The 26,728-nt window shown below is 49.6% G+C and overlaps 1 protein-coding gene across 2 annotated transcripts in view; it reads right to left on the bottom strand.

The window, feature by feature from the left end:
- The window catches only part of HEBP2 (heme binding protein 2), a 32,056-nt gene extending 22,050 nt beyond the window's left edge, over positions 1 to 10,006 (bottom strand). Inside the window, exons 1-2 of one of the 2 annotated variants that reach the window (XM_085612427.1) lie at positions 7,867 to 10,006; positions 7,445 to 7,532 (exon numbers count right to left, since the gene is read on the bottom strand). In XM_085612427.1, the coding sequence (XP_085468553.1) occupies positions 7,445 to 7,532; positions 7,867 to 8,009 (231 nt within the window). In that variant the 5' untranslated portion in view covers positions 8,010 to 10,006. The remainder of the gene's footprint in view (positions 1 to 7,444; positions 7,533 to 7,866) is intronic. The other variant, XM_085612428.1, reaches the window with a different exon arrangement.
- Between the last annotated feature and the right edge of the window lie 16,722 nt (positions 10,007 to 26,728).

The raw sequence follows: 26,728 nt of genomic DNA, 5'->3' as shown, positions 1-26,728 counted from the left end.
TAAATATATGGCGCATAAGCGGTGGGAAAGTGAGTCCGATTGTTCTCTATCCGCCAGAGAATGGGACGATATTATCCACAGAACCTGCACTCAGCCTTCAGATCAGCTGGACAGTAAAAGATGTTTAGGCGAACCCACTACTGGTACTACACACCCGCCTGGCTGGCCAAGTGGAAGCATAATACCAAAGGTGACTCCTGGCGTAACTGTGGCCACTCTGGCACCCTGTCCCACCTCCTTTGGCATTGCTTTAAGCTAAAGCGGTGCTGGGAGACTGCACTATCCGATATTAATGAGATGTACGCAACAGATATCCCCAACTTTCCGAGTTATGTCCTACTGAGACTTCCCAATGCATTAACCTACCCCCTCCTCTCCACCAAGGGCAAAGACAACACTTTAGCACTGGGCACTGCCAAACATGCCAGCTCACGCCAACTGGTACCGCAAACTATGGAACCTCCTTGGCATGGAAAAGATGATGGCCTCCATAGCCAATAAATTATCACAATTTGACAAAATCTGGGGCCCGTGCATACGATTCCTATCACAGAACTTTCAAGAACTTTGTCCGGCATACCTCTGAATACTCAGACTAACACCCATAGTGAATACAGAGGAACAACGAAGCAGTAGCTGCCCTGGCTGATGCACCACCATTTACATCCCACCATGAGACTATAAACATCCTGCGCTGGCGGGGACGCAGAGTCAGGCTCTACCACTCCCCCAACCCTCCCTTGACAAATTGACCAAACCTCTCCCCCTCCTTGTCTTGCCCTCACTGGTCTTTGAATGTAGGTGAGAGTTGTTCTATGTTCCCTTTTTACAAAATCAACAAAATAGATTTGAACCATAAAAGAGCCTCAAAAGTGCCCTTGTCCAAAGGAGGGTATCTCTTCCCACTTCACCACAGTCATGGCAGTCAGAGTCTCTGGGACACGTACTCCCGACTCAGTTCTCTTCTCTTCTACCTGGCCACCACAGCCCTCTAATGTCGGCTTCACCTTTGTAACCACTGCTTCAGTCGTGCCCGTTTTCTCCACCTTTTTTGCAAGGAGATCGGCAACGGAGCAGAGCAAACCTGCCCTCTCTCTTGATAGTACCTCTTCGTCAGCGGGCCCCTCTGGTGACTCCTACAGAATTGCCTTTAGTGTCACATTGTCTTCCAACTAGTCGTCAATTGTACCTCAGGCCGGGCATGTTGGCATTATATTTCAAAGGAAGAGGGGGTACATCAGCGGATGCAGAGAGATCTTCAGGTATTTGCTATAGTAGCTTCACCAGTATTCAGCTGAAATTCACTGAGGGACCCCTGGGGCCTGTGGTAACTTTTTCAGGTGACCCTGTGCAGTCCTGGATTACTATGCTCATACTTTATCAACAGGAGCCATTCACCACGGGTGTCCAGGGCCTTAACCTTACTGTTGGGCCCAAAACCGATCACCAAGTACACCCCTTTAGAACCTGACTTTAAGGTCTTCATTGCGAATTTCCTAGTTAGTTGTGGTGTGTGTGGTAACTACTGACACCACATATATATCGAAATTATGAGTTTTGTGATAAATATAGGCAGGTCAACCCTGCTGATATTTAAGTAGGAAAAATGCTCAGTTATTATCGGGACATAGAGGTTTTTGTACGGTAGGCGCCAAAATCTGCATTGTATTCCCTAAAAACTCATAATTGGGTGGTATTTATTGCACCAGATAAATTCCATCTCAACAGAGACAAATTTGATCCGGTGTGATAAATATCAAATCAATTACTGGGCCACTTATAAGGGGCACCTAGAAGTGGCATAGTCGAGCAGTTCACGGCTTACTCAGGGAGGTGGTGTGCGGTTAGAGACTCAGCACTGAACAATCATCGGGAGGCAAGTAATAAATCCTTGTCCAGCCAGTACTTTGTCCCGGAGAAAAGAAAGTACTTTAATCTTATCACACACACAATAAGGGAAAAGGATCACTGTCCAAAATTTAGAAGGGTGTGGTTAATAGAGCACTATTGAGAGAAGCACCTTTGTTATGTTATGGGACAGTCTTTTTCATACAGTGTATTATGTATTGGCCTTCGGGCCGGTGTGAGGAAGCGTTATGGTGCCTGAAAACAGATTATGCCTTGTGCTTTGGATGCTCTCAGTCAAAGACAAATCTCTCAGTTAGCCTCCCTTCGAGTTCTCTTGTCTCTCCCCTCAGTGAACAATGTCACAGCGCCTTTCTTAGTCCCAATGATGAAGTTCCAGAAATCCCTTCACAGGCACCGCCTGCGCATGCCACGGTCATTGGAGGCAGCCCTCCATTTTTATATCCCACCAAACGAGTATATTTCAATTGGCCCTATCAGCAGAGTTTATGCTTCAGGTTGTGAGCTGCCCACAACCAACGGTGGGTCACAACAGTGCCAGAGAAGATCCACAGATGGCAACATAGATAGCAGTTGTGTCCCTCCTCCAGAAGTTCTTGGGTTTCTCTCAGCCCTCAGAGATTCTAGAAAGTCCATCCAAGTCAATGGCTGCTATCCTGGTAACAGGGTATTATGGAATCTCTGACGGAGTATTGCTAATGTAACAAAAGGGCCACATTTTTAGCAAGGCTGGTATTCTTGTAATGGACAACACTGATGCCTCCGACAGAGCTCTTATATTTGTAATTGACTCTTCTGACAAACTGTGTGGGTCTGCTTTATTATATTGGAACAGTATTCCTTGGAAGGCTGTGTAATGTCAATGGGGCAGTAGCAACACACATTGGTAGGACACTTTACTTTTGATCGCACAGTACTAACCTAATAAGCTGATTTGGGTGGAGAAATCAGCTACAGACTAGTTCTTCCAGAAACAGACTATCTGGTTTTCCACACCTTATATTTTTCCAGATAACAGGTTTGTTGAAGTCCTGGTATTACTAGCTGTTGCATGGTATGTCTCATCTGCCAGCACTCTCTCAGCATGTGTCAATCTGCTGTACCCAGTCACACAGCTTCGTTTTCCAGAGCACTGAGCCCCGGCGCCAGGCCCAGGCACCCATCAACAATGTCGCAACTGTGGACACAGGGACCAGGTCTCCGCCTGGACGTACTCTACTGCTGTAACCTTGCACAGGCCACTACCTGGGGGTGAAAGTGACCCCTTTGGGCCACAGGGCTCCTTTGTCACAGCTGCTCCTGGGTGAGGCTGGACTCTCGGTGCTGCATAGTTGCCTACATTTGAAAAACAAATACAGGGACACTTTGCAGCATAGGGCAGCTGCAGATAGAAAGTTCTTGTTTGAGTACCTGTGTGTAATAAAGAGGAACACTGTCTGCAACAATATTACCCAGGACAGTCTCCAACTTGCCGGGACCATCCCTGCAAAAAATGGACAGTTGGAAACTATGGGTGCTGGCCAGACCTGCATGTACCAGAATGCTGCTGCAGAAAGGGTGGGCTGGCTGGAAGTGTGACCCACTGTTACCCCTGGGGGTCCATTGCCTGTAGGGAGAACACCAACACTCCATGTTGTCACACACATTGTGCAGCTCTGTGATGTATTTTGGTAACCTAGTGCATTATGGGCATTGTAGTCTTATTATGTTTCTATTGACCTTATTTAGTGAGAATTGCAGATGAACTACCTGCTCTGTATCTTGTGTGGGACATGCATGTCTGCCTGCTTTTCAGCGCAGACTACTTTGCAAGCATGGGGCTGGAAGTCCCAGCATCTCATTCCAAAGGATAATTTGAAAGTGCCTTGCAAGTGGCTAAAGAAAGGAAAGCCAGATCTGACTGAAAGTCTTGCTACTTGGTGACTCCAGATCATGCATGAAACATGCAGCCAGTCTGGGCTTTTCAGCAGACATCACTTTCTATGTTGGGATATTTCAGACCCAGATAATGCAAAACTACACGTTTTTAGAATGCAATGTGCTTTTGGATAAACAGCTACTCCTAGCTCAGAGCGGTGAACGTGATGTTGGGGCCACTTTGCACCTACAGGCAAGTAAGTGTTAACTGCTAGGATCAGGGCTTTAAGTGGAAGGAAAAAAGCGGGGTGGACTCTAAAAGGGGCATGGTCTATGTCAATAAGGGCTTTGGCTTCCTTATGTAACCATTTTCTGTAATTCCCATTGCGTACCACTTGACTGGTATGTTGTTGCCTCTCCGAGCTTTCTGTTACAGCATCCAGATATATAACACAACAACTGACCTCCATCTCTGCCCCGGATATGGAGCACTACGCATAACGTTTTTTTTTTTTACAGCGTACATTCTCCTATTGCTTGCTAACTCAGAAAGCCTTCTCCCACTATACTCCTTAATCCTGCATGGAAAATTGACCTTGACTTACTCCTGCTTGATTCCTCTTTTCTTCAGTGACCCTCTTCTTACCATCCATTCTCTTTATAACGTCTATTTCTGAGTATAGCCTCCTCTCAGTCTCATGGCTGCCTGCCTCAACCCTTCTGATTGGAAATGCTGCAATTGGATGATACCTCATTTCATAGATCACAATCTCTCCTCTTTAAAATCCTATCCATACTGCCTAATCTCCATAAGGCTACCTATCTCACCAACCATTCCCATGAAACCGTATCGCCCCCACTAATGACTAAACCAACCTGGTATCGAAATATCACAAAGTAACTGGAGTGAATGCATACCATTTTTCTTGAGAGCACACGATTAATTGCAATAACCAAAAATAACCACTACAATAAACACTAACCTTGGGTTTTGGAGTAGTATGCTACTCGTCGTAAAGCACTTCAACGCTTCGTCAGGGGTAGTAAGCACTATATAAATTCAAATACAATTACAATTGCCACACTGCTTAATTGCCCTTTGCTAAGGTTCTTATACTTGCTCACCCTCAAATGTAACTTCTAACTACAAATTAAAGTCAACATGTTTGAAAGGAAGGGCAACAAGGATTTCGGGTTATCTACAGGCAGACCTCCAAGAGTCATCAAGATCTAAAATACAAGTTTGGATCCGAATGACTAGAGCTCACCTAAATGAAGACTGTCTACCTTTAGAGCATTCAGAAAATGAGAGGGGCCTGAGGCCTGAACCCTGCACATGACACCATCTTTGATTGCTGTTCCATTTGTAATCATGCTCATGCGGTGTTAATGTAGAGCAGTAGGCTGTATCCCAAAACTGAAAAATACAGTACAGGTTTCTGCTCATGTCATCATCTGAATTAATAGGTGCTCTTTTAGTGCAAATACACACAGCACTATGCTGTCTATTTGGCTTGGTTTGTACTTTATAGGTAAACCTGATAGGAGCTCTGGTTACTAGATGATCTGTTCCGAATAATACATTCATGACTCTGGAGGACACTCTGTCCCTGACACCGGCCTCACTGATAGACGGGTTAGGTCACTACAACCTGAACCATGCATTACGAAGCCTCATCCCATTGTTTCCTCAGGCCCCTCCGATTGGGAATTATTATTTTTACTGCAGACCCCATTGCTAACACACCTGTCTGTATCACATTGTCCTCGAGGCCACCCCCAAACCAGAGCAGAAGGCCTGACTGCAGCGGTCATCAGATCTAGGCATAAAAGTTACATGCAACCAATGGGTGTTCTGCTGGGCAAAGACCAAAGAGATTTCCTCCAATAGGAAACTTAGGCTACTACATTACAGATAACTTCATCAGGTATACCACACCCCTGATAGCATGGTCAAGCATGGCCTCTCAAAGTACCCGAGCTGCAGCTGATGCTCAGCCTCATGAATGTTTTTTGTTTCCTTAGTATGGGGTTGCTCAGCAATAACTGCATTTTGATCTCACGAGCTTCAAGCCTTGGATGTCACTGTGGATTCAGTGGTAACAGTCACCTCGATGATGGCATTGCTAGGCTATGTGGAGAAGGCCTCCCTAAACCTATTAGGAAGCTCCTCGCGATGGCGACTGTGCTGGGTCGCCGCAGGGTGGCAATGACATGGGAAGGTAAAGGCATACCCCAATTCAAGCCCTGGATGAAAGACATCATATGTGAGGAACTGCTAAGCTGTATGCAGACCCTACCAAAAACATCTAGACCACAGGATTTCTGGGGCCCGCTCAGGGAATATGTGGCTAATTTGGAGCCCAGTGTTCATTAAAACTAATTATCAGAGCCTAGGGGTGATTATGATTTACCGAAGGGAACCCTATTCATGGTCAGTAGCTGCTTCACAGTGAAACTCATCACTTCTTGTCTAGGTGTGTGGCAGATGAGGGGGCATCTGGTCGTACACTCTATGTGGTATATCTCCTTTTCAATCGCGTTGACTCGCTGGTGTATGCTCTTTTGTAATCGGACCACAGTCCGTGTTGTTCTATACGCTGAAATCACCCAATAATGAGAACTAAAAAACTGACAGGAGAAATCCAAACACTCTGCTAGAAAATCACACACACCCTACAGTGAATACTTAGACACAAGATCCCATGTACATCCAACACAGCGCCAACACAATGCCGGTTGACGGTATATCATGTTGCACTCAACACATACACCTACCTATTTAGCCTGCAACACTAGAACTAGCCTACGTCTAACTGCGCCACATAGGGAAAGCTACTTGCCTGAGAGACAGCTGATCATGACACCGAGACCTACCAAAGATAGACCAGAACGTAGTACCAAGAACATATTATCAACATTATGTCACAGGAAGACTCAGACTGCGGTTTGCAAAGGAAACCCCGGAATAGAGTGCGAAGGCGCTATTGTATTGCAAGGAGCAAGATAAACACTCAGAAGCACTGACGTGATTTCAAATACAAGAGTTTAATCCAAGATAAGTAAAATGGTAGAACAAGCCCACATAGAGCAGGCAGGAGCAACTGGAGAGGCTGCTGTTCAGTAAGGAACCCCAGGGAAGAATGTCCCCAATGAACAAGAGTAGAAACCAGGTAAACAGAATGCGAACGTTCAAGTGATTCAAAGAAATACAACCAATACAGTAGTACACTTAAAGGATAATGGGACCCCATGAAAGTGATACAACAGGTGCCATCTAACAGCAGGCAAGCTATAAGTTCATACTAACGACAGACGGTTCACTATACAAATTCCCAAAGCATATTACAGTCCTTCCTGGGAGGTGCTATGAAACAGTTAATGACATTTAAGAGAACTGTGATGCCCTTATGTACCGTACCATATCTGCTGCTATGCAGTCCGCACTTGCAGAAGTGCTATTTTAGGAACCCATAACATACATTTAAAAAAATCTAATTGCAAGCGCAGATGCTTCCAGTGAAATGTTTCTCTCTTGTACGGATCACTTAACCAAATCACACGTATAATCGAGTAGATTTAATAATTTGTTTAATTCCATATTCTTTTTATGAAGACCAAGAATATGGTATTTTTTCGACCGAAGTGGAACCTTCCAATCTTTTTCCCCCAATGTTCCCTGCACAACTACTTCATAGTGGAATATAAATAAACAGCATACCTCACTAGGCACTGGGTACCATTTGGGCATCTGCAGATCCGTTGAGAACAGAGCTTGTTTCACAGTTTTCAGCATCCTGGCAAAGGTTCTGTTCAAGGAAAGCCACATTTTTAGGTAGGATATCTGCATACTGTTTTCACGTTAAGTTCAAATGTTTCAGCAGTTATTTGAGATTTTGACGGAACACAATCTCAGCCATACTTGAGCTTTAGCGTTTTAACTCAATGACAACTCGCACAAACAGAAACAGTAGCTGAATGAAAACGTTTTAACAATCCTTAGACAGGAGAGAAAAATAATGACAAAATAAAATGCAAATATGTAAGCGCTATCTCGTTTTTTCGTTAAACCCAGGATGTAACTTATAGCCACCTGTGTACGCAAATACACACTGATATATTTAATATTAGAAAAATACGAACCCGAGAGGAGTGGAGGGTGTTGCGGCGCTGTGATGACGTGAGTGGTAGTATGTCGAAGGCGGCCGGTTTCTCTTGTGCTCACTCCAGCTTGTGTAACCAGAGGTTTCATAACACATATTTTGCTGGCGTCCTCTACCAGTCATCTGCTGCCTTCAACTGGTTGCTCGGTGCTTTCATAAGTTCCACGAAGGATTGTCTTGGGCTGGACAAAGAGCCGGCGCCATGGCAACCAAGGATGCTGCGAATCGTGGCAGGTCTCCGGTAACACGAGCCGGAGAGCTCAGGTGGGTGCGCACACCGGAGGGGAGCAGTGCTCGTTTTGTGCAGTATGTGCATTCTATCTCTGCATGGTCAGCAACCATGTGGGTCGGGAACACTTTACGTAAAGCCATAATAGCGACGCAAAAGTCTTACGTGAATCAGAATGAGAGGGTGGTAACTTAACGCTCCCAGCAAAACTGCCCTCGGCATCTCAAAATTACAGAGTGGCTCTACTCGAGTCCTACCTGCTCCATTTTCACCTTACGTCACCCCAGCCTTCATCTTGCTAATGGAAAATAGAAGTTTCGTGAAAAGAAGTTAAAACGTAATGGTCATGCAATTATTGATAGCAAACTACAATCGTAATGAAATAATTGGTATGAAAATGGACTCAAATAGTCCGGATGGAAACTGAAATGAAACAGCACTGGTTCCACATGTATATGGTTTACGTTCTTTAAAAGAAAAGGGAGGGTTTAATTACATTATTAGTGTGCTTTCAGTGTTCTCATTTGAAGATAGTGTTAGGTTTCCTTAAACATGCGGCGCAAATTTCCCACTTCCAAGATGGCCGTTCCGTTAATATGCAGTAAGCTCGGGCGTGCAGTCACGCCCTTTACAGTAGAAGAGTTAGAAGAAGAAGGCATGCAGTGGCGTCCCTTAAAGGGATTTTTAAGAGGAGTGGGGCACGCAATTGGCCACAGAAAACAAGCATTGGCAGAGCCAATAGGTCTCGCTTTTGGGACCTTATAAGTATTTAGTTATGCAACTGTTGCATGGCTAAACACTTATAAGGTCCCAAAAGCGAGACCTATTGGCTATGCCAATGCTTGTTTCTTTCTAATCGCGGCACCGGTGCTTTACTTTTAACATTAAAAGTAAAGCGCGGGTGCCGCGATTATAGTAAAAGTAAAGAAATGCCGCTGACCGTGGCCCCCGCAGGGGGCCACTAGAGCGGTCGGCGCCCTAGTGTCGCCTGAGCACCGGTCACCCCTCCCTGCCCCCGCCCCCTTCCTGGGGGTCAGGGACTCTGGTCGGTGTCCCCCTCCTCTTCCTGCCTGGAAGTGACGCGCGGGGGCGTCTCTTTCGGGGCTCCTTGTGCGAGGGGGGAGGCTATATAGCCCTCCCCCACCATGATGGCGACCTCTTTATCGCCTCGCATGCCGCATCGCTCGCCCATCCAAAGGATCGCTCGTCCGTCGCGCTGCAGTCCGTCGGTTTGTTTTTAAAGTCAGACCGGTGAGTGCCGCTCGCTACCTCCCCCGCCCCGGCCTTGTCCCTGGGCAGTACCAGGTCGTACGGGGCCCGTTGGCATCGACTGCCATGGGTGGGGGGGGGCGCGAGCTCCGCGTCATTCCTGACCATTAAGCGACGTTCTTGGTGAGGGTGGGCGGGCGATCCGTGCCGCAGCCCGGGAGGGGGTTGCAATCACGACCTTCTCGCGGCCAGGGGTTGCGCTGCCCAGGGCTCGGCCGCCCGTTCCTGCCACTGCGTGGGGAGTGAGCAGGGGGCGCGTAGGGCCTTAATAGGAGAAGCCGCTAGCCATTGATCCCACCGGGGGTCAGGAGCGCGCTTAACTATGAGGCTGGTGTGCGACGCGGCCGGTATGCAGGCTTTGAGAAATTACCGCGGTGAGGATGTGGCCGTAGCCTAGGCGGCCATTTCTGGGGCTGGTAAACATGTTGCGAGCCTCCGGGGTGCGCACGCACCTTGTGATTCCGGGCAAATCACTTAAGCTCCCCGCCCCTAAATGTGAAAGAGCCGGGGCACAAGTTAAGGTGCTCCGATACTTTCGGGTCACGTTAGCGCCATATAAAATCTGTGAAACAGAATGAGTAATGTAGGTTACCGCAATGCTAGCGTGGCACCATACGAGTGCAGGGGGCGGGGATATCCGGTGTGCGTCATATCCCCCCCCCCCCTCCCCGTGCGAGAGTTGCTGGGTTACGGCGGTGACTGCAGGGAGTTCCATCGAGCGGCCTCCACCCGGAAACTGGGAGGCTCGCGCACGCAGCAGGGGATTACGGCCAAATCACTTCAGCTCCCCGTGCCTGAAGGGGCAAATAATCGAGTAAAAGAAAAGGCAAATAAAAGATTCAGCAATGGGCTTTTGAAGGGTGCTGCTGCAGGATCTGACTATTGCAACGTGCACTCACTGGCCTGGCAGTGCATATACCAATACCCCTCCCACCCCACACCGGCGGGGCAGACCAGGCACACACACAGCCGCCCCGGGTACTTTACAGGTCCTTGATAGACCAGTCGCTTGTTAATGGGGCTTTGTTGGTTTTCACCCCTCCCAGAGCCCCTGCATCGCCACTCTGACTAGTGCTGGAAGAATTAGCACGTTACACAATACCAAGCCCTGTCAGCTGAAACCTCGAGGAATCGTGGTTTTGCTGGCAGGAATCGAGAGGCGGGAGACTTGCCTTGAAATAGGTAGTCTCCCGCCGGAATCGGGAGGGCTGGCATGTCTGGATGAGACTCGTCGGCGAGACTGCCTATCTCTGGGTGGTGGTCGGGGGCGGCGCGCGGCTCTCGCAGCTGGGTGCAGAACGGGGCCGCGTGTGACGGACAGACCTTGCTGGTTTTCAAGAGTGCTGAGCATTCCTCGCTCCGTGCTTGGTGGATCGCGCCAGAGCAATTTTAGTCCTTACCCCCAATCTGCCCATACGTGAATGTGCGATGAAATACAGGGCTCGTGTATAGCGTTCCTATACCCTTGGCTGCGCTATACAATGCCGACTCTGGGGTGGGGAAACCAGGGTCGGCGCCTCAGGCACGCACCCCCACCCTCTCTTGTGTGCCACCCGCATGGGAGGGAGGGGGGGCTGATTTTAAGGCAGCACGCAACAACCGAGAAGATGTATGCTAGGGTGGCCGCCGCCTAAATTAGAGGATGCACGTCTTTAAACTAACTGGCGGAAATCATTTGAATGCATGGCCCGCCCCTGGGCACTTGGATTTCAGGGATTTCGTCCCTCGAGAGTCACGTCCTTTCAGTTGCCCGACGAGTCTGTCCCGAAGGAAGTAGGTCGGGCATGGAGGCCCTTGCTATCCCCCAGGGCGGGCTTCTTTTGCCTTATTTAATCCGGCGGGGTATGCATGGCAATATGCCTTAAGCAAGGCTGCCTGCCTGCCCCGGATGGTGGGGGGTTCGAGCTCCATGGGCATGCAGTAGTGCCATGGAAAGCATGCACTGCTTTTAGTTGTATATTTCCAGCACTCTTGCCTATTTTAAAACCAGCGTGGCTTGCATCGCTATACGTCTTAAGCTATGTCGTGGGCTTGGCACGGAAGGTGGGGGGGTTGGACGATGAGTGACCGTGTGTGGATTTTGCCTGCCGCCATAACTCAGAGTAGCTTGAGTGCGGCGAGTGGTGGGGGCACCCCCATCCAGTGAGGGTAGCGATTCAAATCATTTGCCTCGTGGCGGGCTGGATGCGGGCGACGCGATTGCTCGCGGATTACTAGGAGCAGTAGGCGAGGCTCCACGAGCCTGCACTGGGTAGGGAAAGAGGCGCGTCGCGCCCACACCCGGTGTTTGGGCAAATGTTTATCTCCCATGCCTGTATGTACTATGCAAGCGCTGCTCTGGCTAGCGCTCCAATAGCGCGCTATGCTCCGGCGTGAGGCACCTATCTCCCGTGCCTATTCTGACCTCTGCTTTTGAGCAAATCAATCTCTCCTGTGCCTGGGCCGGCAGTGTATAGCCGGGCGCATGATAGCGCTCCCATGCCATTTGTGCTTCCGGGCAATTTACTTATCTCCCGATCCCCCTTTTGTGCAAAGGAAGTGGGGCACTGCTAGCGCTCATAGGCCGCACTGTGCCGTTGGGCATACTGACTCCTGTGCCCGATTGTGCATTGTAATGTGCTCACGCACGCAGTGCGCCAATACCATTGGTGGCTGGGCAAATCAATTATCTCCCGTGCCATGGTGCGAAGTAATGCTGTGGGCAGGATAAGGGTGCAGGTTCAGTACCTGCAATCAATGTGTTAGATAAGTGTGTAGTAATGCCAAGCTTTTAGGGCTGTTTCAGGGCCTGCGCCTAGGACGTGCATTGCAGTGACTGCCAACACCGGGGATCACAGGCGTGTGTGGCCAAAACAAGGATCCATTGCACGGCCTCCCCCAGTGTTACACCCAGCAGCAAGTTTCCCTGGTCACAACTGGACGGGGGATCCGGGTGCGTGGCACCGCCTTGGCTTCCCACCACTGTTCCCCTGACTGCCTGCCCCAAGGGCGCTATCCATGTCAGAGATGTCCACTCCAACTGGCATCGACCAAATTGAATCGGAATTGAATTCCGATGGCCTGCTGCACAAGCCACGCTCACAGCGTCATGGGCCTGGCATAGTCGGGATGCCCTCTTGCACATGCACAAGGTTTATAGCAGGGATGCTACCTTGCTTGGCAGCATGGCAGGAGCTAGGAGGGCCAACCAGAGGTGACCCCCTCAGGTGTGTGCAGGCATACAGTTGCACACCTGGCGGCAGCAGGCTGACAAGGGGCTAGGGAAGTTTCCCGGGAGGGTCTCTGTCAAGGCACAGCTAGCACATAGTGGATACATGCTACCGATAAAATGCAGGGGTTTTTTATGGTTCCAGTCAGGGACCTTAATGTATGCTGCAATTTATGCACTGGCCATTCGCCAAAGTGCCAAGTAAGACTAAAGACAGGTACTTGGGCAATATATTTTTAAAAAAATTGTCCCTTTGGCTCAGGCGCGTTTAACATGGCATTTTAAGGTGTGAGGTCAGGAATGCTTACTCGTGCACTACAGCACATGCGTTAGTATTAGCAGCTGCCCTTGGTAGACACTTATTTGAGGGCCCCTGTTTGGAACAGAGTTGGTTTTGATGAAGTCCCCCCCCCCTTTTATGCCCACTTTGGGAAAGTTACTGACAGTGCAAGGGCACACCCTTCCAATTTCTAAATGAGTTTGCATACAAAATTCAGGGATGGTGGCATGTTTTTCAACATGGTTACACAGCAGCAGCTCACTATTATTGCAGAAATAATAGGTGACCCTTCCACTTAGCATATAGGAGGTTCTGTTTTACCACAACTTGCTAGTGTGGTGAGTGTGGAACACACGGCCCAAGCAGCGCATGGGGAAGCTGTGCAGGTAGGCATACCGGGGTCGTTAAGTGGAGCGCTGTGGGTCGGTAGGGCGACCATTGATGTTAGTTTTGCTCCCACAGGTCGAGAGGATTGGAAAGAAACCAGTTCTTGGTTGGCACCAACTTGATAAAGGACTGCGTCCTTTGCAAGCACATGGAGTTGGCCAACCAGTTGGTGGCTACATACAATCAGGGGGCCATCCAGAATGTGGGTAATTCCAAGGGTGGTCTAAGCAGACCCATCCATCATAGGTTTAAAGCATTCAAGGACGACATTAAGGGACCAATTTGAACATGCCCTGGTACCCTAAAGGCGTCGATTGTCTCATGACTTCAGCTTTGCGAGTACAAACTCCTGGAGTTGCCCTGGTCCACTGGCCTTCAGTTAATAAGCTTTCATGGCTGCAGCTCCAGGGTTTTCATTTTCTGTTAGGTTCAGGGATAGCTCTTCACCAGCCTAGGTCACATGACCGCAGATTATGCGTAGGCAGGTACAGAAAGCACCTTATGTTAGTCAGCGACTAGATACCACCGGGGGAAGGTATTCAAGTAGTCAGAAGTGGAAATGTGAAAGTTTTGTTTCCACCAGCACAGGAGCTTTATGAATGCGTGCTGTCATTCGGCAGGCTGGGAAGATGTGGTTGGAGCACAACTGCTCACAACTACCTGTACAGTTGGCTTCTCTATTTCAGTAGGGGCAAGTGTTGAGTATGTTTACTCCCTGTCCTCTTATCCGAGTACATTGACTAACCCCTTGGCACGCTGGGATACTGTAGCAAAGTTGTTATGGGACACATAGGCTGGGTGAGGGACGTACTCGAAATCTGTTCTGATGCCCAGGGTCTGCCTGCCTTGCCACTGGTTAACAGTCCTCCGGTGGGAAGTATAATTTCACTCTCACTCTGGAAACTACAGCGCAAAGAGAGGCGCTGCAAAATGCTGAGCGGCATTCGGCACGAGAGCCTTATTCAAACATCGGCTGGCACAGAATAGACAAATGCCATGTCTTGGGTGGGCACCCCCCTGCAACCATGGGTAGGCTTTAGGTCTCTTCAGTAAGACATATTCACCCGCGCTTTAGCCAGGACAGCAGGCGGGTGGTGGTCGTGCCAGCTAACAAGGGTGCTGCGGTGCGTAAAAGTTAGTAAACACTGCGGTAGAGCCAATTGGCAACAGGGTATTTGGCATTACCTTTATTCTGGAAAAGGGCAAGTAGTTGCACAGAAGGTTCCCCGTCTGTCTCCCACAGACTTGCCCGCCCCCTGGGTTTTCCTGCTATGGGCCAGAACCTGAAGATTGGAAGGGGCACCTTCTGCGACCGGTACCACTAATACGTGGATAGTCAATGCCGGGGTAGATATACCATGAAGGGCATGAGTACTACTTCGGTTTTCCCTAAGTTTTGGGGGGTCAAACTAGGTTGGAGCGTTAAATCCACAGTCCTTAGGAAGCACCCAGCACTCCTCCAATCCAAGTAAGGGCAGTTGGCGATAGATAAGTAACAGCAACGCGGGTAACAGACACCAGCGGGTCAGTGACAGCGGGCCCCGGGGGGACGCGCGCTTCACAAAACCACAGAGCGGCAACCAGTTGGGTACCAGGGGGCAAAAACCAAGTAGATAGGTGGAATATATATGTCTCTCTGGCCTTACAGCTGGGTGGAGGCGGTCTCATCGCGGGGTACGCACAGGTGAAGACGGTGTGCTTCTCAAGGTTCTCATGACCAATACGGTTTGGGGTAGCACACCAAGCTGCTTGTTTAAGGTCATCCTGGGTCGCATTTACACAGCCCAGCAGGAGCACTTCAGCTGGGGGGAGCCAGGCCCATTTAGAGGCATGCCTGAGGGGAAATGCGGAGCTCCCTAGAGTTCCCATGGCCTAGGCGGTGCGTGGCATCTCCCGCATCAAATGTTAGGCACCATAGTACAGACAGTGCGCTCTGTATTGAATCAGACAGATTCTCCATGAGGGTATACCTAGGGGGCTCCACCAGAGGGAGCTGTGTGGGCGAAATTCCATGCAGGGATAAGGGTTGCAGGGCAAGCGCTGGAGGGCAGCTTGGCTCCTTGTAACAGTACGCTTAGTTATGGACATTCCTGTGCGCCTTCATTTGGCAAGCACAGGGACTGTTCAAAGGTTAAATATATTCCTCCTTGCCAGAATAGCCATAGTAGGCAGGCGGGTCGGGGAGTAGTCATCTAGCAAGCGGGCTGCGGTCCCATAGATGGGCATGCTGGGTTCAGACACACTCGGCACTAGGAGGACGGCAGCTAGGTGAGAGCAGCAAATAGAGGGGGCTTTGGGAGCCTAGGTGCCGGCATCACCCCCGCCCAGACTGGCTCGGGGCTGAGGCAAGTGAAGCAGTGGAACTTTCCCTCAGGGGGGTGAACAGTTCGTGGCACAACTTCTCAGGTCCAACGGGTCTGTTTGTTCATCAGACACTATCTAACCCAGGCTAGCGTCAAGGGCTTTGGCTGATAGATGGGGCCATCTATAACCAGTAGGGATGGTTTTCTTGCATCTAGATTAGCAGGAAGCTCTACACAGGAGAGGTTGCAGGTAGGACCATAGCGGCGGTGGGGGGCCCTGGCGGTGACGGGGGCCACCCCCAGAGCTGTGGCGGAGTTACAGGGCGATCTGGAAGCAGGCCGGTACAAAAGGTACCTCTGTGCGGCACCATAGGGGGTGCCAGAGCCAAATCCGAGGAGCCTCATGGGAGGGTCCTGGAAGCCGTGTCGGCGCATCGCTAGTCCTTCGGGCGGTTGTGGGCCTGAACAACCGGGGGTTTGCTATGCGACGCTCCGCCCCGGGAAAGGGCGTGAGTAGAAGTTACCAACAGTCACGTGATCCTGTAAGAGAATCACTTGGACGGCAGCAAAGGCGGGGTTTGCCCCAGTGCTGCCCGGCTTATCAGGCGCTCAGGCGGCCCAGTTGGTTGCCTGCCCTTGGATCGCCGTAAGATAACCCACCTATTACATAACGGTGTATGTAATAAACCTGCAGCATTTTGTACCCAATCAAACAGTCTGTTGTGTGATTATTATTGGGTAATGTATTTTGGTTGGAGGGGTGACCGAGGGGTGCCAATGGCGATACTATAGATGTTTGTTTCTATTTCTTTACTTTTGAAATAATCGCGGCACCGGCGCTTTACTTTTAACGTTAAAAGTAAAGCGCGGGTGCCGCGATTATTTCAAAAGTAAAGAAATAGATGTTTGTTTCTATTTCTTTACTTTTGCAATAATCGCGGCACCGGCGCTTTACTTTTAATGTTAAAAGTAAAGCACCGGTGCCGCGATTAGCAAGCTAAAAATGCTACCGCTGGCCACAGCTTGCTGTGCATGTGCGCGAGTGGTGTGCGCGCAGCAGTAATCACGCCATATGGCGCCTCTGCTGAAGCGCGCGCCAGCGCACATGCACTGCATGCTGTAGCCGGCGGTAGCATTTTTTAAAGCCCTTACTAAAGTCTCTCTGAGCAACGCATGCGCGTTGACTCAGTGAGACCTAAAAAACTGGTAGGGCCGCATATACAGGGAGGCCACACGCGTGAAAGGGGTAGTGGTCTTCAGAGTGTTTTAACCAATGCATTTGTCTTTATATTAATGCCTTCTTCTGCAGTCTCTCAGGCACTTTTGCTGTTTTCTAAATCTAGGGCTTGACTAGCACATCATGTTGGGGTCTGTGCTGAGGTTGTCTTCTAAGTGCGGGGGTACTTCGGATGGATTAACCAGGCGCTCTATAAATTGCTTTATTATTATTATTATCAGCCCTGCCAAATGCCACGCATCTCGCGTTAGAATAACGCATTTTCGGTAATGTCCCTTCATTACCGCAATGCCTGAGTTTGTCACCCAAAAGTGTTACTCCTCGAAGAGCTTGCACAGCTGATCAGATTAAGCTGTGCGTTGAACCATGTTCCAAAGAGCCTTGGGCGAGGCACAGCAATAAACCTCAATAATACTCCCTTGGCACTTCCTAAACAAACACCTTGAACTATTTAGAAACGAAAAACCCGCCGTTTTGATTCATCTGGTTGAACTGTATGGTGTAGCACAGGAAGTACAATTCCCCATGTAATTCAGAACAGGGGAGCAGTAGCGATAATATGGATGGGGGGCCAAAGCTTACCCGAACTCCATCCTGATGCGGGGGGCCTGGGGCTCCCAGGGCTGCACCAAGGTGCTGAAGAACAAGCTCCTGCCTGTGCTAATTCCAGAGCCAGAAGAAGTCTGGCTGGGGCAAGTGTCAGATCACAAACTCCTGTCCTGGGAGGTGCTGGTTCACTTTGCGGAACACAAAGTTACCCCGGATCCCTTTCCGTACTCCTTCTGGGAAACGCAGCAGCAGTGCCCGTCGGGAAAAGGTGCCAGGGGTTCTGGGGGAGCCACTGGGATATCATATTGGGAGCGAGGAGCCTTCACACAGTATTGAAAAGTTAAAGTATGGTGTGTTAGGGAGGGTACCCGTGACAAACACGTGACAGGTTAATTTTGAGGTAGACATGATACAAATGTACACATTTGTGTTTGTGCTTTTCAGTGGTGACCGGCACGGATCGGGGTGGGGAGGGGGGTAAACAAAAAATTAAATTATACTTCCCTCATTGCCGCGTCCTCCTCGTCGCATATCTCCTCGTCCCTCCGGCCGGAACAGGAAGCACCCAGGCTCCCCTGAGCCAATCATAATGCTGCAATGCAGCATTGTGATTAGTCTGAGTGCCCTGTTCCGGTGCTGAGACAGGGACTGGGGGCCTGGGCATGTTCTCCACCCAGGCTGTAATGCAGCGTGGGTGGAGAACATGCTAAGTGCTCGTGAAAGTTTGGCCGGCCCGAGATGGCGGCCCAAACATTCACGCGCACTTAAGGAGAGAAAATCACTCCCCCCCCCCCCTGCTCTGTCAGTAGAGCAGCCCCACCCGCCTCGCAAAGCTACCGCGCCAGCAACAGGAAAAAAATAAAATAATAATAATATTGAGTTATTATCATTTTATTTTTCCTTACACTGCTGAAAAGCAGTGGGGCGACGCTCCTCCGCCTTAGCAGAGGAGCCGCCACTGGTGCTTTTACCTTAACTACTTCCAGGAAGCCAAGATTCCCCACCACACCTACACTCTTTATTTCCCTCTCCACTGCATAGGTGGACTACAGTGAGCTCAAGTTTCTTCTGGCTCAGACTGATCTCAGTGTTGTCATAATTTCTATAGCTCTGCTATCCCCCCTCCCAGACTCTTTTGTGCCTAATGGTAGTGCTTAGAAGCAGTCACTCTAGGGAATGTGCATTGTCCATGCTGCTCAATTCTGTCTGCCAGGGAGGTTGAATGCTTCTTTCCCACTCAGCATGCCCCTTGCCACCTGTTGGAAATGGTCCTTTTTGCAGGGTTATTCCCAAACGTCTTGCTTCTTCCTCCTATTTTGTCCTGACCTGTTTGTGTTGGTTTTAGGACTCTGGGCACTTTGCCGCTGCTAATCAGTGCTAAAGTACATATGCTGTGTAAATTGTGTTATGGATTGGTGTTTCCATGATTGGATATTTGATTTACTTGTTAGTCCCTAGTAAAGTGCACTGAGTGTGCCAGGGCCTGTAAATCAAATGCTACTAGTGGACCTGCAGCACTGATTGTGCCACCCACATAAGTAGCCCTAAAAAGGTAACTCAGACCTGCCATTGCAGAGTCTGCGCGCTGTTGGTAACTGCCATGTCGACTTGGCCAGTGCACACACTTACCAGTCCCTAACCTTCCATTTTCTTACATGTCAGGCACCCCTAAGGAAGGCCCAAGGTACCCCTGTGGACAGGGTGCAGTGTATGTGAAAGGTAGGACATACCCTGGTGTGTGTGGCATGTCCTGATAGTGAATTACAGCCCATTTCGTATTACACTATTGTAAGGCTACCTGTTCCCCATTGGACAACATGGAAAGTTTGTTTATAACATCTTATAAACATAACTGGCCCTGGGAACTAGGTAGGAAAATAAAATTTAGTATGCCTGAACTCAGAATCTAAAGATGCATCTTTTAGTGAAGGTGATTTTTACAATCGGTGTTTGAAAATACCACTTTTAGAAAGTAGGTATTTTCTTGCTCAGTCATCCCGTGTGACTCTGATGGAATGTGGATTGCCTATCTGGGTTTTGGATGACAGAAGGCTGGGGGAGCAGGAGTGGCTCCAGATAGTCTAGGTGGGTCAGGAAAGGGCTGAATAGACCTGGGCTGCGAAGGGGGAGGTGATTTCCTTGCACCTCAAAGGGCCTGGTCTGCCTCTGACAATGCCGTCTCCACCTTCTGCCAGGAAATCACACCAGAGAAGGCAGAGCTGGTTCTGGCTGGGCACAGACACTCTCTGCCTAAGAGATCAAAGGATTTTGGGATATAAATATTGGGGCCCGGACCCCTGAACTGTAGAACTCTTTTGGATCAAGAAGACTGCCAAGAAGAGCTGGAAAAGCTGTGAGGAGGAACTACCACTTTGCTGTGTGCTTTGCTGTGTTGGCCTGCAGTGACTGCTTCTGTCTTGGGCAGTGAAAGGACTGGACTGAACTTTCTGCAATCTTCTTTTGTGAGTTTCTCCAAGGGCTTGAGATAGAGCTTGCCCCCTTTTCAAGAAGTCTCAGGAACAGCCAAGACTTCAAGCTCTTCTGCCCTCAGCACTGGGGACTGTGTGTTTTGTGCTGCAACAGAAGAAAAGCAAACCAACGACGTCTACGATGCCGCTGCCGACTCCATGTCCTGAAGGCACCGCAGAGGGCACCGCTGCAACACCGCACCGCGACCCTGGTCTCACTGACGATGCCTGCTGACGCTGCCACCGAGCCGCTGCTCACACCGTGACCTGTGAGCACCGCACTCCGCAACGCCTCGCTGCACGACGACCCCTTGGCACCGCAGAGGGCACCGTCGCAACGCCACACCGCGACCCTGGTCACACCAACGACGTCTGCTGACACCGCCACCGAGCCGCTGCTCGCACCATGACCTGTGGGCACCGCACTCCGCACCGCCTTGCTTCACGACGACGCCTTGGTATCTCCGACGACGACGCTCCATGCCAAAATCGATGCCGCTGCTTGTACCGTGGTCCGAGGGCACTGCTCAGAAATTTACACGATGCACTGCCCTCATCCCGCACCACAGCCTTGGCCTGCTGGCGCCATCAACTCCAGTTCGGCAGCCGACGACAGCGCTTCAGCAACGACACCGCTGCTGCTTGCACCGTGACCTGCCAGCACCGTGATGAGCACAGCCTTCATCTCGCACCGCGATCCTGGTCTAACTGACAACGCCATCTGACGCCGCCACTGAGCCGCGGCTCGCAACACGACCTGAGGGCACCGCACACAGCACCGCTGCACTTCGCACCACAGCACACGACGCCTGCCGACGCCAGCGTTCCTGACTCCACCAGAGAGGAGATAGACCTGCAACGCGTGTGACTTCGAGGGCCCCGACGACTCCTGCACCGACTTCCGGAACCAACACCTGCGGACGCCGTGTTTTCGAAAGCTCAACGAGAGGTCGCCGACACCCTGCATTTCTAAAAGGCACTGTTTGCGGGTCTTCCCGACTCAGTAGCTGGCCCGCAACGCCGCGGTCAGCCAGAACTGTTTGGATTTGTTTGCTCACGACGCTGTGATAGCCCCGGACGGAGCTATCGACATCAAGGAACTGTTTTTAAAGCGTATTTTAATAACATGTGGATTTTTAAGTACTGGATTGTGGATTTTTATCGTTTTTGGTCCTGTCTTAAGTATATAAAAATATTGGATATTTTTCTAAACTGGTGTGGTGTCCTTTTGTAGTGCTTACACTGTATTACTATCTGCTCGTGCCGTGCTACCAAGAGGGTGAGCAGGGGTTATTTTAGGAGTGTAACTCCCTTATCCTGACTGGAGTGGTGGTTTCTGCCTGGCTTTGGTGCATGCACTACGCTGCCAAAAATCCAATTTCTAACACCACCCATTTAATTCCTAAGAGCCCTTCAATTGCTGGTGCTTTGCAGCAATTTTAAGATCTTAGAGTTTCTAGTTGGTCACATGGGTGACATTTCTGATATTTATATGTTTCCCTTGTCTTCATTGCTTGATTTTGCTCACGAGAAAGTGCCACTCATAGTCATTGAAATGTCACTCATAATTACACTGAAATTATGAAAATATCACATATAGCAATCTGAAACCTTGGCAGCTATGTATTATTATTATTATTTTTATTATTATTAATTATTCTCATATCTCTCTGAAATACTTCATCTGCATATCTCACACCTAATCTCTTTCCTCTATGGCACCATCGTTTCAGTCCCTCCTGCCCCACCCCAACAAACCTCTCCCACTCACCTGTAACCATTGCATTTTCTTTGTCCCTGCCAATATTCTGACAGCTGTGTACCTCCTTCACACGCTTTCTCATAGGATCTCAGTTACAATTGGCACACCTCACCAAGGTCAAGCATAGCTGCCAAGGTTTCAGATTGCTTATGTGTGAAATTTTCATTTTTTCAGTGTACTTATGAGTGACATTCAACGACTATGAGTGACATTTTCTCACAAGTAAAATCAAGCAATGAAGACCAGGGAAACATAATAATATCAGAAATTACACCAATTTGATCAACCAGAAACTCGCATTTTACTGTTCCAGCTAGAAGAAAATTAAAAAACAAATCACTCAAAGCCCGTTTTTTCTCCCTCATTAGTACATACTACAAACAGAAGGTACAATGAAAAAAGGCACTTTAAACGTGCTTTAGAGCTGCACATGATGATCCCTGACTGATATGTAAAATAAACAATAACACAAACGTTATGTCATACAGAGGGCTTTATGTGGACATGAACAAATGTTACCAGTGGCTCCATTCTGTCTCAGGGCAGCGCAGATAGAAAAAACTGTACATACAGTATTACAGCGGCGATCATGATGCCGGCGCTCATAATTCTCCGACTGCGGCAGCATTCAGAATCATGCTGGAAGCCGCCAAAAGGAAAGCTCACTGTCAGTGACATTGGGAGAGATGCCAGTTGCTGGAATAACAGCAACAGGGAAGGTGCCACCCCAGATAACTCACGTAGTCTACTGAACTACAAGCCACGTGACCGACAGCCTGCAGTGGCGGGTCTCAGCAGCAAATGAATGCAGTCAGCGTTGCTTAAGATGCCTCTTCAGGGATGTTTCTGCCACCAGTAGCGGCTGCTATTAAACGGGGGTGGTGGGGAGAAATAAAGAATAAAATAAAATGACTTACCTGGGTGTTGCCGCCCGCCGTCTCTCCTCCGATGTCTTCTCCGCGCCGCAACTAGAAGCTCAAAGCCTCCTAGAATCCCCAGGCCAATCACAACGCTGCAATGCAGTGTTGTGATTGGTCTGAGTGCCGTGGTTCGACACTCAGACAGGGACAGGGAGGCTGTGCATGTTCCCTACCATGTTGTGTAATGCAGCCTGGTGGGGAACATGCAAAGTGCACAGGACTGTTTGAACGGCCCAAGTAGGCCGGCCAAACCGTCCTGTGCACTTTAGAGCGTGCCTAACCCTCCTCCCCCTGGTCCCTGTTCTGGCAAGCCCAGCACCACTCACCCCCGCCCCGTACCCAAGCAGGAAGGAAAACTAAAATGATAATAACGTTAGTTGTTATCATTTTAGTTTACCTTTTTAAACTGCTCACAGAGCAGTGGGGCGACACTCCTGTGCCTTAGCGGAGTAACCGCCGCTGTCTGCCACATTACCTCAGCATCTGCACTAACAGAGCAATACACGCCACAGAAGTGCAGCAGGGTTAGTGGCACAGGCAGGCTGTAAAGCGCTCCTTCTTGAGAATCCGTGGGTGCTGTAGGAGAGTAGGATCTGCTTCACTTGGGTACCCCCACTTATTGCTGGTGTTTCACTGTTTTTCGACCTTACATTAGGTACATATCTAATTGGATTCTGGAGTGCCTTATAAGCCCCTAGTATATGGTATACTATGTACCTAGGGCATAGGTACCTCAGAGACCTACCAGGGGCTGCAGCATGTATTATGCCACCCCTGGGAAGCACTCCGAAATGGCACCACAGGTCTGCTACTGCAGCCTGGGTAAGGGTGTGCTTGCACCCCTTACAGTGGTATAGGCTACCTATATCCACACATATATACAGACACATATAAACCTATAAGCCACTCCTATGGCAGGCCTTGACAATCCTGAAGGCAGAGTGCTTGGTTTTGTGTGAGAGGGTGCCCAAGCATGAGCTGAGCCCTTCTGCAGCTTTGGAAATACTTCCTTATGGCTGTTCTGTGATACAGCCATACCATATACTCTTAAGTGCATTATAACCTCGCGGTAAATGCTAACTTTAAAATGGCTGCATCAAAACATGTCGTGTTTGGTGTCAAACATCTTGGAATACTACCCCCCACCAGTCCTGGTGGCGGGGGTAGCATTCCACCCTTCTAGAGAGAGAGACATGTTCACACTGGCTAAACCCGGTAGGACTTTCCTGAGCCCTGGCCTCACAACGTGGATGCCTCTGCCACAGACACAGGTCTGGCCTCCTGCTGCTGACCGAAACTCCGGCAGGGGAGGCCTGGACAATAGGTTTCCTGTCGAGGGGAGGTGTCCCAACCTCCCCAGACAGGCTGATGTGTATTGGGGCTGGGCGGGAGCACTCTCTGGTGCTTGACGTCCTGCACTGGGGGCACATTTGGTGTCCCTGTGCATAGTCCAGTTCAAACCGGTTGCAGGGGCTACCTACTCCTGCTCTGGCGCGAAACTGGACAAAGGAAATGGGTGTAACCACCCCTCTTTCCAAGCCCACCCATAGGTGGGGCCTTAGAGTTAGTCCATCCCCTAAACTTAGTATAAGTATAGGAATCCAGTCCCTAGGACTTTAGATTACCCTGGACGAAACTCTGCAACATATATCCTGGACCTTCGACGTTCTACTTTAGCTAGAAGATGGAAGAAATCTCCCTTGGGGTCAAGGAGTGACTCGCCTGCTTGGCAGGCACCAAAGAAGCAACTGACCGGTCTGCATCGCTGTAGCTCCCGCCGGACACCGAAGTCGTTGCATCCCCAGAGGTGGATTTCCAGACTTCCCCGAAGCTACCCTGAGTCCACCGCAAAGCTGAGGCCCGTGGCTATCGTGGGTGACATGGAACCATGACCCCTGGACACCATGAACTTTTGCAGCAACACTATCTTCCTGGTCTTCCTCAAAGTTGTGCTTTGGGCTCCGAGTAGCCCCAGTCTTAAGCATCTCCTGCACCGAAGATTGTGGGCCTCCACTCCACGAGTGACCCGTGGGCCCGTTTCAAGTGCGACCGCTCGAGGCTCCTTCGCGATCACTAGCCCATTGGCTAGCAGGTCCCCACGAAGGCAACCCCTCTTCTTCTTGGGCTTTCCTAGTTGCTCCAGACGTGCCCTGACTTACCCTCACTGGGTGAGTCTCTCAGACCTTGCTGGTCTGCACCGCAGTCCTTTCTCTGAATTCCAGTGACTTGCCGTTGCCAAGGCTTGTTGGGTACAATCTGGTCGCCGACACCACAGCACTCAACAGACTTTGTGGGACAGCTCGAATCCGGCTTGTGGACTTCGTCGACGCCTCCTGGACCTCGTGGCTGAAGAGTCAAGACACCCATCAACTCACCTGAAGCACCCGACATCTGTGGGCATTGGTCCATCCTGCCCTCGGTCACTGGCTAGTGACCCAGACTCTATCCCCTCCGCTTTCAGGTTCCTTACATCCTAGATCCAGGCTTGGATCTCTTCGGACACTTCTCCTCTTCACGGCAGCAGCAGTTCTTTGCAGGCTTCCATTGAAATCGACGACGCGACCCGACACCAAAAGACACCTATGCACCCGGCTTCCCTGGATGAGGTAACTCGAGTACTCCGGTACTCTCGTGGGTGCTAGCCCTAGAACTTCTTAAGTCCAAAAGGGTTTGGTCCAGACTCGATTAGAAGTGTCCCTAATCTTTTAAATTTCCAACCGCGACTTTGCCCATAGAAGATAATAGGAACCCGCAGTTGTGTTTTCACACTGCATACAGCTCCCGTGGGTCCCCTGTGTCACTACCTTGGGTGGTTCCTTGGGGTCCCAGCGATTCTAGAGGCAATAGGCCTAGTGCCTGTTCCAGTCGTGGTTCTTATACCACTTTTTTGGTATATGGTTTGGTACGCTCCTAGGGCCCAAATGTGTATTTGTGCTATTACTGAAGCTTGCTCACTTGTAAACTAAGTACTTCGAACTCCAGTCTCATAAAGAGACTAGATCGGTGTGTTTTATCTTAAATACATATATTTTGAATATATACCTGGTGTGGTTGTCCTTTCATTTGATCATTCAAGAGATTATAGACTGGTATAACAAGCTGCTTTACATTCCTTCAAGACTTAGCCTGAAGGCTGCTCTCCATAGCTACCACTAGGATAGCTTTCACATAAGGTTGTCTTTAACCATTCACCATAAGGGGTTGTTTGGACTGATACAGGGTGCCCACTAGAACTAGTGGACAGCATATATCAGGCCAACTTCTCACAGGTGCGATGAGAGATCATCAGGCCTCACCTCCGGCTCCTCTGATTTGATCCCTAGGCTGTTCTTTTTGTAAGGAAGCACTGAGCGGCAAGTCGGGTTGCAGCTGAGAGAGCTCACTCAGCTGCTTAATAACTTTAAAGCACCAGTCTGGCTGCACATATACGTGATGTTCAACACCACACACAGCTGAGCACAGCACCAGCAGTGACACTGTACAGTCACAGTATGCATTTAAACACCTATCGGTTCGCTTGGTTATGTGTTGTTTTTCCCCCCTAAAGCAGTGGTTGTGTCGCATGCCGAGTTTTGGATTGGATATTGCACTACACATGCAGCGAAACAAAGACAACTGTTCTAGTTCTCCAATGCCGCACTGCTGTACCCGGCGATCACGGTCACTACCTGCATAGTTCAATTAAGTCAGCATGTGCAGGTGGACAACAGGTGCTAAAAATGCATGACAGTGCATTTTAATGCGGCCCACCACATTAAAATGTGTTATTCTAACGCCTGATGCGTGGTACTTGGCATGATTGGTCAAGGATTGGTGAGAACTTTGTACTGCCTTCTGCCTGAACTCCACAACTCTCAATCATGGCTCGCTATAAACTCCCACCCACAACCTGAACTCACAAAGATACATAGAGGCAACTCTTTTCACAGTACACATTATACATGGGTAATATGTTGTATGAAAAAACCTAAAGAAACACAACCTGGAAAACGCATATACTCTTAGGGACTGCAAGAGTAATTACAACATGAAACGTGAACAGGAATAACGTGGCTCCCTGGCTGAGAGGGCAGAGTCTGTTTTTTTTACAGATGGGGCTGTTGCCAGATGGTGGAGCACACGAGGGGCCAGGACAGTAACAGGTGGGCCACCCCTCCTCCCCAGCGATGCCACTAAAAGAACGAGTATTGGTGTAACCTTTGACTGTCAAATTCAAATGTTGCTTGGGTA

The sequence above is a fragment of the Triturus cristatus genome, chromosome 6, assembly GCF_964204655.1.
Source record: "Triturus cristatus chromosome 6, aTriCri1.1, whole genome shotgun sequence".
NCBI classification, from domain to species: Eukaryota; Metazoa; Chordata; class Amphibia; order Caudata; family Salamandridae; genus Triturus; species Triturus cristatus.
This window is presented reverse-complemented; position numbering and strand designations above follow the sequence as displayed.